At 42.0% G+C, this 14274-nt stretch overlaps 2 protein-coding genes across 2 annotated transcripts in view; both read right to left on the reverse strand.

Moving 5' to 3' along the window:
• atp2b2 (ATPase plasma membrane Ca2+ transporting 2) overlaps window positions 1–14274 on the reverse strand; it is a 176049-nt gene that overhangs the window by 161140 nt on the left and 635 nt on the right. The gene's annotated exons all lie outside the window — the stretch shown is intronic.
• Window positions 10947–12161, reverse strand: LOC117595405 (keratin-associated protein 10-1-like). The gene has a single exon (XM_034296272.1). It carries the CDS (start codon window positions 12159–12161, stop codon window positions 10947–10949), a length of 1215 nt encoding a protein of 404 aa, XP_034152163.1.

Here is a 14274-nt window from a genome sequence, read left to right on the forward strand (position 1 = left end):
GCAATAGGGTTAAAATGGGCTCCATACTAGTTAGTGAGAAGGGTTCCATTTGGGGCCCGGCCCCTACACTGCATTGAGCTGAATAAATCACGAGTCTATAGAGCTCTATTAGAATTCCACAGCATTAGAGCAAGCACTCTGTAGGACGCAATGCTTCTAATGACATAGCATCTGTGTGTGTGTCTGTGTGTGTGTGTCTGTCTGGTGCTTCTTATACTCTTATCATGTAATCAATCTCAATTTTAGTCAGGCCGTCAGATGTTCCTTTTTTTTTCTGGAAGGTGTTTCGGCCGTAGAAATAGAATCCATAGAAGGGACACACTCAACCTTTCTGAGATTCTTTCATATTCCTGAGATGTTATATGCCAGGGTGACGTAAGTTATGTATTCAACTGAAGACCACCATTTCTGTCTTTTCAGTGTAGCCTGTTAGTCTTTTTCAGCCGGCTCGACAGAAAGAACCCAGACATGTCCCTCAAACACATTATCTGTCTGTGTATACAGCTGTTCAGGACACACACCCCGGGCCCTTTGTATACACTAGCAACAGGCTGGATACGCGCTAACAAACCTAGTCTAGCAACTGCCCAGAGAAACTATATATATATATATATATATATATACAGTATGTATTCAAGTAAATGTGGAGGAGGAGCAAAAATGGCTCAATGTCACCCAAAAGCCATTCTCTTAGCATTCACCATAAGAACAGGAGTTTGAGCTTGTTGAGGAAGTGGGGCGCGGCCCATACTGAGTGACACAGAAATTACGAACAAGATGTGTAGATGTTGTACCCTTGAATGTCTTGGTCTGAGTATTGAATATGAAGTGAGTCCTCAATCTGCAGTGTGTAGGTGTGTGACCTGTGAGTGTGTGTGTGTGTGTGTGTGTGTGTTTGAGAATGAAAAACTAAAACGTCCATGAAAAGTTACAAAACAAAAGATGACAACAGTCCTGTGAAGCTCACACAGCTTAAACACAGAAAACACAGGCCTACATGCATGCACGCGCACAAGCACACAAGCACACACACACACAGTTCTCTGTTGCAGTAATTGCAGCCCATGGCTTTATTTGGCTATGAGACCTGTATGGCTCCACTGCGTCTTCACTGCATCACTGCATCCGACACTGATTCAACATGACGTGACTGAGCCTGAGAGCAAAGGGACTGTACATCACTTAAACCAGTCCCCGGTAGCGACACAGGATGCAGGTCAAACAGTTCACTTATTTCATTCATTGTTTTCATCAGAATCACTCAAAGCATTGATGAGGGGAACAAAGAAACATTCAAAAGTTCTGTCTTTAACCTGCTCTGGATGAGAGCATCACAGCTAGATGTGACCTAAAAGGTAAATGACTATTTACAAGCCGAAACATTCTACAGTTTGAAAGGTAGAATTAACCAGTAGTGTTCTGAATGTGTACCACATTTGTTGGAGCAAGGCATCTGCAAGATTTAGTGTTGGGAGTTTGATTCCTATGGCAGCCAATACGAATAGGTCAAACATTTCACTTATTTCATTCATTATTTCAACCACCTGCAGGTGGTTCTGGGTAAGAGGGCACGCTGAATGACTTAACATTAAAACAGATTTATAATACTCTGGAGTGAATGTTTCATACATATCCATGGAATTTACCAACCATTATGCAAATATACAGATCACACACACACACAGTATCAGCATGTATTTGACTGATCATTAAGCCTCGCCTGCTATACATTGCTTGGTAATGATTTGCATGAATGCAACCATTAATAAACCCTAAATGCAGTGATACAAGCTGAAAATGACTTGCTGCCATCACACTGACTCTGCCAATGTATGACATCACATTGACTCAGCCAGTGTATGACATCACATTGACTCAGCCAGTGTCTGACAACACATTGACTCAGCCAGTGTATGACATCACATTGACTCAGCCAGTGTCTGACAACACATTGACTCAGCCAGTGTCTGACATCACACTGACTCAGCCAGTGTATGACATCACATTGACTCAGCCAGTGTATGACATCACATTGACTCAGCCAGTGTCTGACAACACATTGACTCAGCCAGTGTATGACATCACATTGACTCAGACGGTGTCTGACATCACACGGACCCAGACGGTGTCTGACATCATATCAGCCAGTGTTGGACATCAAGATACAGAATGGAGAGTTGGCGTCAGTCTACTCTGTTTCATACCATTCAGCAGATATTATCTATTGATATTCCCTAGAGAATTATATTGAGGCGAGATGTAATTAAATTATATTGAGGCAGGCTATAATATAATCATATTAAGGCACACTATAAGAGAATAATATTAAGGCACATTATAAAAGAATCATACTGAGGCAGGCTATAAGAGAATCGTATTGAAGCAGACTACAGAATAAGAGAATCACATTAAAGTACCCTATAAGACAATGATATTGAGACACACTGTAAGTCAGTCATATTGAGGCATGCTATAAGACAATGATATTGAGACACACTGTAAGTCAGTCATATTGAGACATGCTATAAGACAATCATATTGAGACACAATGTAAGTCAGTCATATTGAGGCACGCTATAAGACATTCATATTGAGACACACTATAAGTCAGTCATATTGAGGCACGCTATAAGACAATCCCACTGAGGCACACTATAAGTCAGTCATATTGAGGCACGCTATAAGACAATCCCACTGAGGCACACTATAAGTCAGTCATATTGAGGCACGCTATAAGACAATCCCACTGAGGCACACTATAAGTCAGTCATATTGAGGCACGCTATAAGACAATCCCACTGAGGCACACTATAAGTCAGTCATATTGAGGCACGCTATAAGTCAGTCATATTGAGGCACGCTATAAGTTAGTCATATTGAGGCACACTATAAGTCAGTCATGGCAATGGCCAGGGTCCAACCAAATTCATATCATTTTACAAAAGGTTATTCTGCAGAGAGAATATGAGTGGGGGGGGCTGGGAAGTAGCCACCAGATGATGACATCAGAGAGAGCACCAAGCTGGGAACTTCCTTTCCCGCAGTCCTTTCATCTCCAGCAGGAGACAGACTGAGCGACGGCTCTGTGACATCACAACATAAGTGATCTCCCACGATGCAACAGCTGGAGGCTGAGGGAGATCTAACCAGCTCACTTCCTGCATCACTTTAACTATTCATCACCGATTACTGACAGTGGGTCTACACACATATACACAAGCAAACGCATATGCAAACACGCACACACGCAAATGCACACACATGCAAATGCACACACATGCAAATGCACACACACGTACACACACATTCAGTGGCTGTCAAAAATATTCACCACCTTGGAATTTTCCACATTTTATTACGTTACAAGATGAAATCAAAATGATTTAATCAATTTGTGTTAATCAGGAGATTTTGCCAAGTCCATAATGTGAAAGTGAAAAAAAAACCTGCATATTGTTCAACACAACGAAATGCAGTTAGCATCTAACCAGAAGTGCAAACAGAGTTCGGCAGAAAAGTATTTATAAATATTCAATATATGTATATCACCAGAGGAATTAAGGTGATTTCAGGTTAAATACACCTGTCTCTGAGAGGTCCTAGTCTGTAAGCGCCTTTCAATCAATTAATCAATCAAAATATATTAATAAAGCAGAATTCTTACATAAAATACATTTCAAAGTGATTAAATAAAATTATAAAAAATGCTTTAATTTTAGAATAGAATGAACAGATATAAATAAATAAATTAATAAAAACTATATCACAAAAACTAAATAAGACCAAATTAATAAAATAAACTACCATAATTTAAAAGCAAGGCCAATAAAAAGTTGCGCCTTAAGATCCCTTTGAAAAATGCCAAGTGCTTCTACAAACCCCTCAGATTTTCAGGCAAATTGTCCCAAAGGACAGGATCATAATGACAAAAGGAGGAGTTTTGGTTCTGACCTTTGGGACAACAAAAAGGCAAGAAGATCTGAAGGAAAAACCAGGCACATATCTGGAAACGTATCATATTATGCATTCAGGTGAGGCCATAGATCACAAGGGGAGAAGGAATTTACACGACAATGTCAATTTGTTGAGAAAAGAGCCCTTGGATTGTTCAGATGATCAGTTGTAAATTTTGAGAAGAATGTGTGTGCAGCTTTTCTAATAGTCTTGTTGAAGTTCTCAATGTGCTCTTCAAAAATATTCATCTCTAAAGGAATTACATTATTTCTCGGCTGAGCTAGGAAACACTGCATACTGCAACAACAGCAGAGGTACTTCACAAGAGTGGCCTTCATGGGAGAGTGACAAAACAAAAAACACACCAAAGCACAGTATTTGGCTGAGAACACCATCCCTACCGTGAGGCATGGTGGTGGCAGCATCACAGTGTGGGGATGCTTTTCCGTGTCAGATCCTGGAAGCTTGCAAAGATAGAAAGCAAGGTGGATGCAGCAAAGTACAGAGAAATCCTGGAAGAAATATTTATTTGCCAGCTGGGCAATGACATTAAACATATGGCCAAAGCCAAATTGGAGTGGCTTAAGAACAAAAAGGTTAATGTCCTGACGTGGAACAGTCAAAGACTTAAATCCAATTGAGAATATGTGGAAAGAGTTGAAAATTACTGTTAACCAAAGGTCCCCATCCAACCCCATCAAAAATTGCAGTGTCAATAGACTCATGGCTGTAATTGCTGCCAAAGGTGCCTCTATTAAATATTGACTAAAGAGGGTTAATACTTGTCCAAACAATAATTTTTTGTTTTGTGTTTGTAATTAATTTAATTGTTCACTTTCATATGGACATTTTTTGTGCTCGGTGGCAAACACCCATTATTAAATCCATAATTAAATCCATTCTGATTTTATGTTGTAACACAATAAAACGGGGGATGAAAACTTTTGTGTGCCACTGTAAATACACACACATGTACATACACACGTACATACACACACACATGTACACACACACACATGTACATACACACACATGTACATAGACACACATGTACATATACAGACATGTACATACACACATGTACATATACAGACATGTACATACACACACACGTACATACACACACGTACATACACACACACACATACATACACACACGTACATATACACACACATGTACATACACACATGTACATATACAGACATGTACATACACACACACGTACACACAGACTGTTTTTTGTGAAATGTGGGGACCAGAAAAACAAAATTCCATGCTCCCTTGCCCTAACCTTAACCCTAACCTTAACCCTAACCCTAACCCTAACCTTAACCTAACCCTAACCTTACCTAACCCTAACCCTAACCCTAACCTTAACCTCAATAAAGTAACATTTATGGCTAAACTTTACCTAGATGTAATGCCTAACCTTAACCCTAAACTTAACCAACAGCACCTGGACCTTAAAGAAACCCCAATTCTAAGTCTAAAGTTAATTGTAAGTTTGACCCTAAAACTAAACCCTGAGCCAGAAAATGACTTTTGAAATGTGGGGACATGAAAAATGTCCCCACAAGTCACATTGTTCAGGTTTTAGTTATGGGGACAAAATGTCCTGACAAGTCACAAAAACAAACACATACACACACGTACATACACACACATACATACACACACACGTACATATACACACACATGTACATATACAGATATGTACATACACACACTCGCACACACAGAAACACACATGAAAATACACATTTACACACACACACATAAAAACCCACTTGTAAATACACATTAACATAAAAACACACACACATATATACAGTATCTCACAAAAGTGAAAACACCCCTCACATGTTTGTAAATAATTGAGTATATCTTTTCATGTGACAACACTGAGGAAATGACACTTTGCTACAATGTAAAGTAGTGAGTGTACAGCTTGTATAACAGTGTACATTTGCTGTCCCCTCAAAATAACTCAACACACAGACATTAATGTCTAAACCGCTGGCAACAAAAGTGAGTACACCCCTAAGTGAAAATTTCCAAATTTGTGTTTACCTGGAAAGAATCATGATTTATTTCAGTTTCATATTGCAGCTGGCAGAAAAATGAACACAAATGTGCCTCAAACAGACACACACACATTTGTCTCTCTCACTGACACACACCGAATAATTTCCCTGCACACACACACACACACACAGACAGCCATGCTCAGTGCGGTCTCCCAGATCTGCTGAATGTCTGTCTGGATGGAAGTCTGTCAGTGGCTCAACAAGGAGACATGATAATACACCATGACTCTGTTCCAAATGGCACACTGCTCACTATGAAAGGCTCTGCGTTTGAGGCTCAGGGCCCACACCAAATAGGGTGCCATTTGGGTTGCAACAAACTGACAAACACAAAAGACTTGCAGTCCAGTCATCATACATGTATTACACAACTACCAGTCTAGTCATCATACATGTATTACACAACTACTAGTCCAGTCATCATACATGTATTACACAACTACTAGTCCAGTCATCATACATGTATTACACAACTACCAGTCCAGTCATCATACATGTATTACACAACTACCAGTCTAGTCATCATACATGTATTACACAACTACTAGTCCAGTCATCATACATGTATTACACAACTACCAGTCCAGTCATCATACATGTATTACACAACTACCAGTCTTGTCATAATACATGTATTACACAACTACCAGTCCAGTCATCATACATGTATTACACAACTACCAGTCCAGTCATCATACATGTATTACACAACTACTAGTCCAGTCATACGTTACGCAACTAGGCTCTTTAATGCAATACTCATTAATGCAATGCAAGGAAATTATTGAAATGTTTTAGAGAAGTTGGAATAGATCCTGCACGACCCTGGGGATAGGTTGGGATAAATCCTGCATCCCCTGGGGATAGGTTGGGATAAATCCTGCAAATCCAGGGGATAGGTTGGAATAGATCCTGCACGACCCTGGGGATAGGTTGGGATAAATCTCACAAACCCTGAAGATAAGTTGTGATGGATCCTGCAGGACCCTGGGGATAGGTTGGGAGAGATCCTGCAAACCCTGGGGATAGGTTGGGATAAATCTCACAAACCCCAAGGATAAGTTGGGATAGATCCTGCATGACCCTGAGGATAGGTTGGGATGGATCCTGCAGGACCCTGGGGATAGGTTGGGAGAGATCCTGCAAACCATGGGGGTAGGTTGGGATAGATCCTGCAGGATCATAGGAATAAGTTGGGAGAGATCCTGCATGACCCTGGAGATAGGTTGGGATAAATCTCACAAACCCCAAGGATAAGTTGGGATGGATGCTGCATGACCCTGAGGATAGGTTGGGATGGATCCTGCAGGACCCTGGGGATAGGTTGGTAGAGATCCTGCAGGACCCTGGGGATAGGTTGGTAGAGATCCTGCAGGACCCTGGGGATAGGTTAGGGAATTGTCCAACCCTATATTTCATATCTCCCTTGTAAAGCAAATAAGTCTTACATCACAATGTATTTTAGTTTTGTAAATAGCAAACATTTTAAAAGTATTTTATGATAAGGACATGACCCTAGGGTGGCAACAATTTTAAATCAGTATAACCGCAGCAGGCATTTCATGTTTTCATGTAACAAAAAGTCTCTAGCCTACCCCTGGTAACACAACTATAAAAGATAGGTCACAGTGCTATATTATTTAACTGTATTGCTAATTGATGAGAACTAGTGGAAACAAACAGAGATCCTGAACATGATCACCATGAAGCAGACATACAGACACCGTTTCTTCAGATACAGTTTCAGCTCATATTTACTTTCCAGGAGTCTTGCACCCAGGGAGGGAACTTAACATCAACCAAATGCTTCAGAGACCACGGCACCTTTTTCTTTCCTTTCCAAAAAAGTCTAAAAAGGTTATGAGTGAGGAACAGAAGGGTTCAAATTAAGAGACCACTGCAAATTGAACGCTTCTGTTCCTCACTGAAAACTTTCTTTAAAACTATTTTGGAAAGGAAAGAAAAAGGTGCGGTGATCTCTTAATTATTGCTGGAGCTGTATATTACTGAGGAATGTCCATTAAACACAACTTTTAGACCGGGAGGTTCAATCGAGTTCTGGGTCAAATCAAATCATTTTTCAGTATACAGATTGAGATGTTATAGCAGGTGAAGGGATAAGGGTTAAAGGCACATGATCACCAAGTTCAAATTGCCAGGCTCCCCAAAAAAACACACTAGCAGCACTGGGAGCCATTTAGTTGGTAATTCAACCTCCATTACTACCAGCTGAAACAGCTGACAGCTTGTCTGATTCACCAATCCAAACCAAACTTGCAGACATTGTTATGAACCGAGCGACTGTCAGTAACTTATAGTACAGACAATTCCTGATACGTAAACCACTTTCAAAATGGCACCTTATATACTCTCCAATTCTAACTCTCAACCGTAAAATGAGACCCTGATTGAGTAAAAAAAAAAAAAATTTAAATAAAGATTTTATTTGTGTTTGGGAAATTGATCCATCGGGATACAGAAGGGTTGGTCCTGGCAGCCGGTCCAGCAGGTCCAGCCGGTCCAGCCTCCAGTCTGAGCTGAGCTCATGAATACTGCAGCAGCTGCCTAGCAGAACCTCATGACGTTCTGTTCCCTAGATAGTGCCCTACTTTTAACCAAGGCCCATAGGCCTGTGGACTGCACTATAGAGGGATTAGGGTATCATTTGGGACGCAAGCTCTGACCGACCGCCACGGAACTTCAAAGACAAAACACAAAGATTAAATAACATGCAATATTATTTTAAATTATTCAACCCTTTAATCTTTAAACCTTTCAACTTTATCCTTCATCGTATGGATTATTTTTACTACATACTGGTCTTGGAACAGGTCAGGCAGCAGGTATTGTAAATAGACACTTCAAAGAACTGGCTTTTAATGACAGTATTCATTTTCCCAAAGAAGCTTTTCTGAATCAAACGCCACGAAACATAATTTTGGCACCAAGAAGCCATCTACTGTATGTAAACATGTTTTGGATCTGAACCCCAACCTCCCACCAAACCGACCCACATCTTAACCTTTAGGTGGGCCCAACAGAAAACACCTCATCAGGAGACTATGGCAGATTATACATCCGCTACATTAAGTACTAGAAAAGCACTATTTTCACCCTATGAAGGAGAAGTAAACGGTGCCATGAGATAACGCTCAGTCACACCGCAGATTTCCTTCCATTCATTCTGTCCAACATAGCTGCTATTCAACCACTATTAAGGTCGAACCTTTGACTGAGTTGAAATTCAGCACTTGGTTTAGTAAGAAAGGTGTGTGTGTGTATGTGTGTGTATGTGTGTGAGAGTGTGAGTGAGTGAGAGTGAGAGTGAGAGAGTCAGAAGGGTGCTAGTATTTTCCTGCCATAGTAGTGAGGTCATGTCATGTGTTTATTTGTCCTGATGAGGTGTTACAGGAGGGGTGCCTGGGGGGGGCAGCTGACCGAGCAGAGGTGTCCCGTCCTGTTCTGTGGGGTCATGCTTTCTGTTACGGCACATGGCTGACTGGCTCAGACTAAGAATTAACCTCGGACTCAGAAATGCAATTCAGCACTTCTAACATGGCCATTCTCGAGCTAGGTGATTGTGGCAGGAATGTTAAGCCTCTGAACTCAAATATATGGCTGGGAGAGAAAGAGAGAGAGATTAAATAAAATAAAATAAAGACTGTAGAGGCTGGTTGACAGTAACAACATGTCTGTAGACTATAAGACTGTAGAGGCTGGTTGACAGTAACAACATGTCTGTAGACTATAAGACTGTAGAGGCTGGTTGACAGTAACAACATGTCTGTAGACTATAAGACTGTAGAGGCTGGTTGACAGTAACAACATGTCTGTAGACTATAAGACTGTAGAGGCTGGTTGACAGTAACAACATGTCTGTAGACTATAAGACTGTAGAGGCTGGTTGACAGTAACAACATGTCAATAGACTATAAGACTGTAGAGGCTGGTTGACAGTAACAACATGTCTGTAGACTATAAGACTGTAGAGGCTGGTTGACAGTAACAACATGTCTGTAGACTATAAGACTGTAGAGGCTGGTTGACAGTAACAACATGTCTGTAGACTATAAGACTGTAGAGGCTGGTTGACAGTAACAACATGTCTGTAGACTATAAGACTGTAGAGGCTGGTTGACAGTAACAACATGTCTGTAGACAATAAGACTGTAGAGGCTGGTTGACAGTAACAACATTTCTGTAGACTATAAGACTGTAGAAGCTGGTTGACAGTAACAACATGTTTGTAGACTATAAGACTGTAGAAGCTGGTTGACAGTAACAACAAGAGTTCTGTCAACATTTGCCTTCAAGCCTTTAAAAAACACTGTGTCCACTCCTCTTTAATAATTAATTTGCCTGAGTAAATGCAACAGTTTTATCCATTATGGCTGGTTTACATATATTGTTGGGGATTTCACATGTTAGAATGGATTAAATGTAGTATATAGAATCAATACAACTGACGAACCTGGAATTCATTATATTTTTAGGTATTTAATCCTATCCAATACGCAAAATCCAACTAGAACAAAGCAGCTCTTGTTTACAATGTCCACATCTGGACCAGCAGATCTGCTGTCATTCTGTATCTGTGTCTACTGAGGCCACAGTTTCTACATAGTCCTTTCAAAATCAAAATCAAATCACATCAAAATCAAAACTATATTTTTTGGCACATTCTCCCTAAGAAAAAAAGTTTAAAAATAGTTTTCCAACTATGCAGTAGAAATTAAAATACAAAATATTTGGATTAGATAAAAAAAAAAAATTAAGGAATATATAATGTTATTATATAATATATAATAAAACAATAAAAATAATGAAACATTTTTGCCTTATACCGAAAGTACCATACAGTGTTGATGTGCAGGGGTCAGAGATAGCCTAGTCTATGTTGAGGGTTACCAGGTAGCTGATGCGGAGGGATACCAGGTAGTTGATGTGGAGGGGTCAGGGGTACAGCCTGCCACGTCTCTGGCTGCCTTCCTACAGGCGGTCTCATCACAGTCAGGAGTACAGACTGCCACGTCTCTGGCTGCCTTCCTACAGGCGGTCTCATCACAGTCAGGATTACAGACTGCCACGTCTCTGGCTGCCTTCCTACAGGCGGTCTCATCACAGTCAGGAGTACAGACTGCCACGTCTCTGGCTGCCTTCCTACAGGCGGTCTCATCACAGTCAGGAGTACAGACTGCCACGTCTCTGGCTGCCTTCCTACAGGCGGTCTCATCACCGTCAGGGGTACAGACTGCCACGTCTCTGGCTGCCTTCCTACAGGCGGTCTCATCACCGTCAGGGGTACAGACTGCCACGTCTCTGGCTGCCTTCCTACAGGCGGTCTCATCACAGTCAGGAGTACAGACTGCCACGTCTCTGGCTGCCTTCCTACAGGCGGTCTCATCACAGTCAGGAGTACAGACTGCCACGTCTCTGGCTGCCTTCCTACAGGCGGTCTCATCACAGTCAGGAGTACAGACTGCCACGTCTCTGGCTGCCTTCCTACAGGCGGTCTCATCACAGTCAGGAGTACAGACTGCCACGTCTCTGGCTGCCTTCCTACAGGCGGTCTCATCACCGTCAGGGGTACAGACTGCCACGTCTCTGGCTGCCTTCCTACAGGCGGTCTCATCACCGTCAGGGGTACAGACTGCCACGTCTCTGGCTGCCTTCCTACAGGCGGTCTCATCACAGTCAGGAGTACAGACTGCCACGTCTCTGGCTGCCTTCCTACAGGCGGTCTCATCACAGTCAGGAGTACAGACTGCCACGTCTCTGGCTGCCTTCCTACAGGCGGTCTCATCACAGTCAGGAGTACAGACTGCCACGTCTCTGGCTGCCTTCCTACAGGCGGTCTCATCACAGTCAGGAGTACAGACTGCCACGTCTCTGGCTGCCTTCCTACAGGCGGTCTCATCACCGTCAGGGGTACAGACTGCCACGTCTCTGGCTGCCTTCCTACAGGCGGTCTCATCACCGTCAGGGGTACAGACTGCCACGTCTCTGGCTGCCTTCCTACAGGCGGTCTCATCACCGTCAGGGGTACAGACTGCCACGTCTCTGGCTGCCTTCCTACAGGCGGTCTCATCACCGTCAGGGGTACATGAGCGGTGATGCATACCAGAGGGGACTACAACATGAACCCCCTGATTACACCAGGGCTGAGGGTTAGGGGCCCCCTGATTGGCCCAGAGCTGAGGGTTAGGGGAGAAAATGAATTTTCACCTACCCTGGAATGACGTGTCTAGGATTATGGTGTTGATGTGAGCAGCATTTCAAAGCATTTTATCGCTCCGGATGTGAGTGCTATTGGATGCCGGTCGTTTGGGAAGGTTACCTTGGTGTTCTTGGGCAGAGTAACTATGGTCTATGAAACACATCTCACAAGCGTAGAATTCCTTTTTAGTTGTATATCAACAAACCACCACTGCCATTAGCCTGGTAATAATCTGAGCATAACCAGAAACGAATTAGAGCTACTGCATATCCTGTTCATCCGTAAAAGCGAGTAAAAGGAGCACCTGAGAGAACCAGAGACTAAGATTGAGCAGACTGACTACAGACAGGTACTCCTCCATCAGTCAGGAGAACAGAAGAATCTGGCAATCTGTTTTAAAGTTCACTGTTTTCAAATTTGAATTTTGAACAACCAGGACCTGGAGGTCCAGTGACAATATGACCAACACACTGGGAGCATGATTCATACTAGTTGGCGAATTGGCAATATTTGAGTTTTACATTTTCAGCAATCAGCAAAATAAGTTCCTGGAACTTTGCAGTGGGAACTCTTTTCCAGAGGTAAGATTTGTCTTTGTTAAATCATTTGGATAAATGTGAAGGCATGTATTATGCAAATGAGTGAATGAAAAACCCTACTGTAAAACACACTAATCAACAAGCACAGATGTCTCATTAAAATTCATGATGGTATTAATGAGAAGTTTTGTTTAAAGGAAAATGTTATTATAAATACATATTTACCGATTAGCTAAATGAAAGGGAGTTTTGGCGACATTCTGTCCCCGGATAGGCAGCTGTTTAGGACAGATTATTCCCTATACGTTATAAGGCATAGTTTACACATTCTGTCCCCCTGATAGGCAACTGTTTGGGACCCATTATTCCCTTTACCTTATACTGTTTTAATGCATAGTTTAATCATTTCAAGACAGCCTCATTAAAAGAACACATCCAATGATGTCCAGGTGCGGGCTGGGTATAAAAAGTAAACAAAAAATAGATTCGTTTACCAAACACGTAGCGATCAAAACGCGTATTAAATTAAGCTACAAGGATGGGACCAGAAAATTGTGTTGGCGAGTGAGCATAATTGAACAGAGGAAGGAAGTGAGCGGTTAGCCTATATTTAGATTATATAAATACATTCCAGGACATTATGAAACCGGATTTTAGACAACCAATTGTGCTGAAGATGGGTACAACAGAAGTACACTCAGCGGCCACTTTATTAGGTACAGCTATCTAGGAACGTGTAGCCCCATTTGCCACATCAGGTAGCCCCCTCGTAGCATTCCGAGATGCCCGTCTGAACACTGTTGCTGTAAAGTAGTCATTTGAGTATGTGTTGCCTTTCTGTCATCTTGAACGAGTACGGCCATTCTCCTCTGACCTCTATTAACAAGGTGTTTCGCCCACCGACCTGCCGTTTTTGTTTATCGCACTGTTCTCCGTAAACTCTACAGACTGTGGCCAGTTAAAAACCCCGCGAGGTCATCTGTTCCTGAGATGCTGAATGGGGCGCCCGAAATCATACCACGGTCAAAGTTGCCTAGTTCACTTGTTTTCCTCCATTCTAATGTTTAATCGAACAACATTGACCATTTGCTTAACGAACTGGTGTGCCAGGTGTACCCAACAAAGTGACCGGTAAGCATATATTGGGCAAGGGAAGGGATTCTGAAAGGCTAGACCATATGGTTGTATGAATTAGGCAAAATGTTTTGTGTTGCGTGGGTGTAACTGATCCCCCAGATATTTCGAGATGCCAATCCCGTTTCTTGGGAAAACATAAAACCGGAATAATAAACTGAGCTTAACACGAGGCTGGCTATCCTATACCAACAATAATAATGCGTTTAAAGTACAAAGCAGGAGGCTGTTGTGATTACAAGGGCATGCCAGTCTAGACTACAGCTAAAAGCTCAACGACAAAGAAAAAATTTGTGCAACAGTGCTTCTGTTCTGTTCTATTATATACCACTACATTTGCAG

This window comes from Esox lucius, chromosome 2 (assembly GCF_011004845.1).
Source record: "Esox lucius isolate fEsoLuc1 chromosome 2, fEsoLuc1.pri, whole genome shotgun sequence".
In the NCBI taxonomy this organism is placed as follows: domain Eukaryota; kingdom Metazoa; phylum Chordata; class Actinopteri; order Esociformes; family Esocidae; genus Esox; species Esox lucius.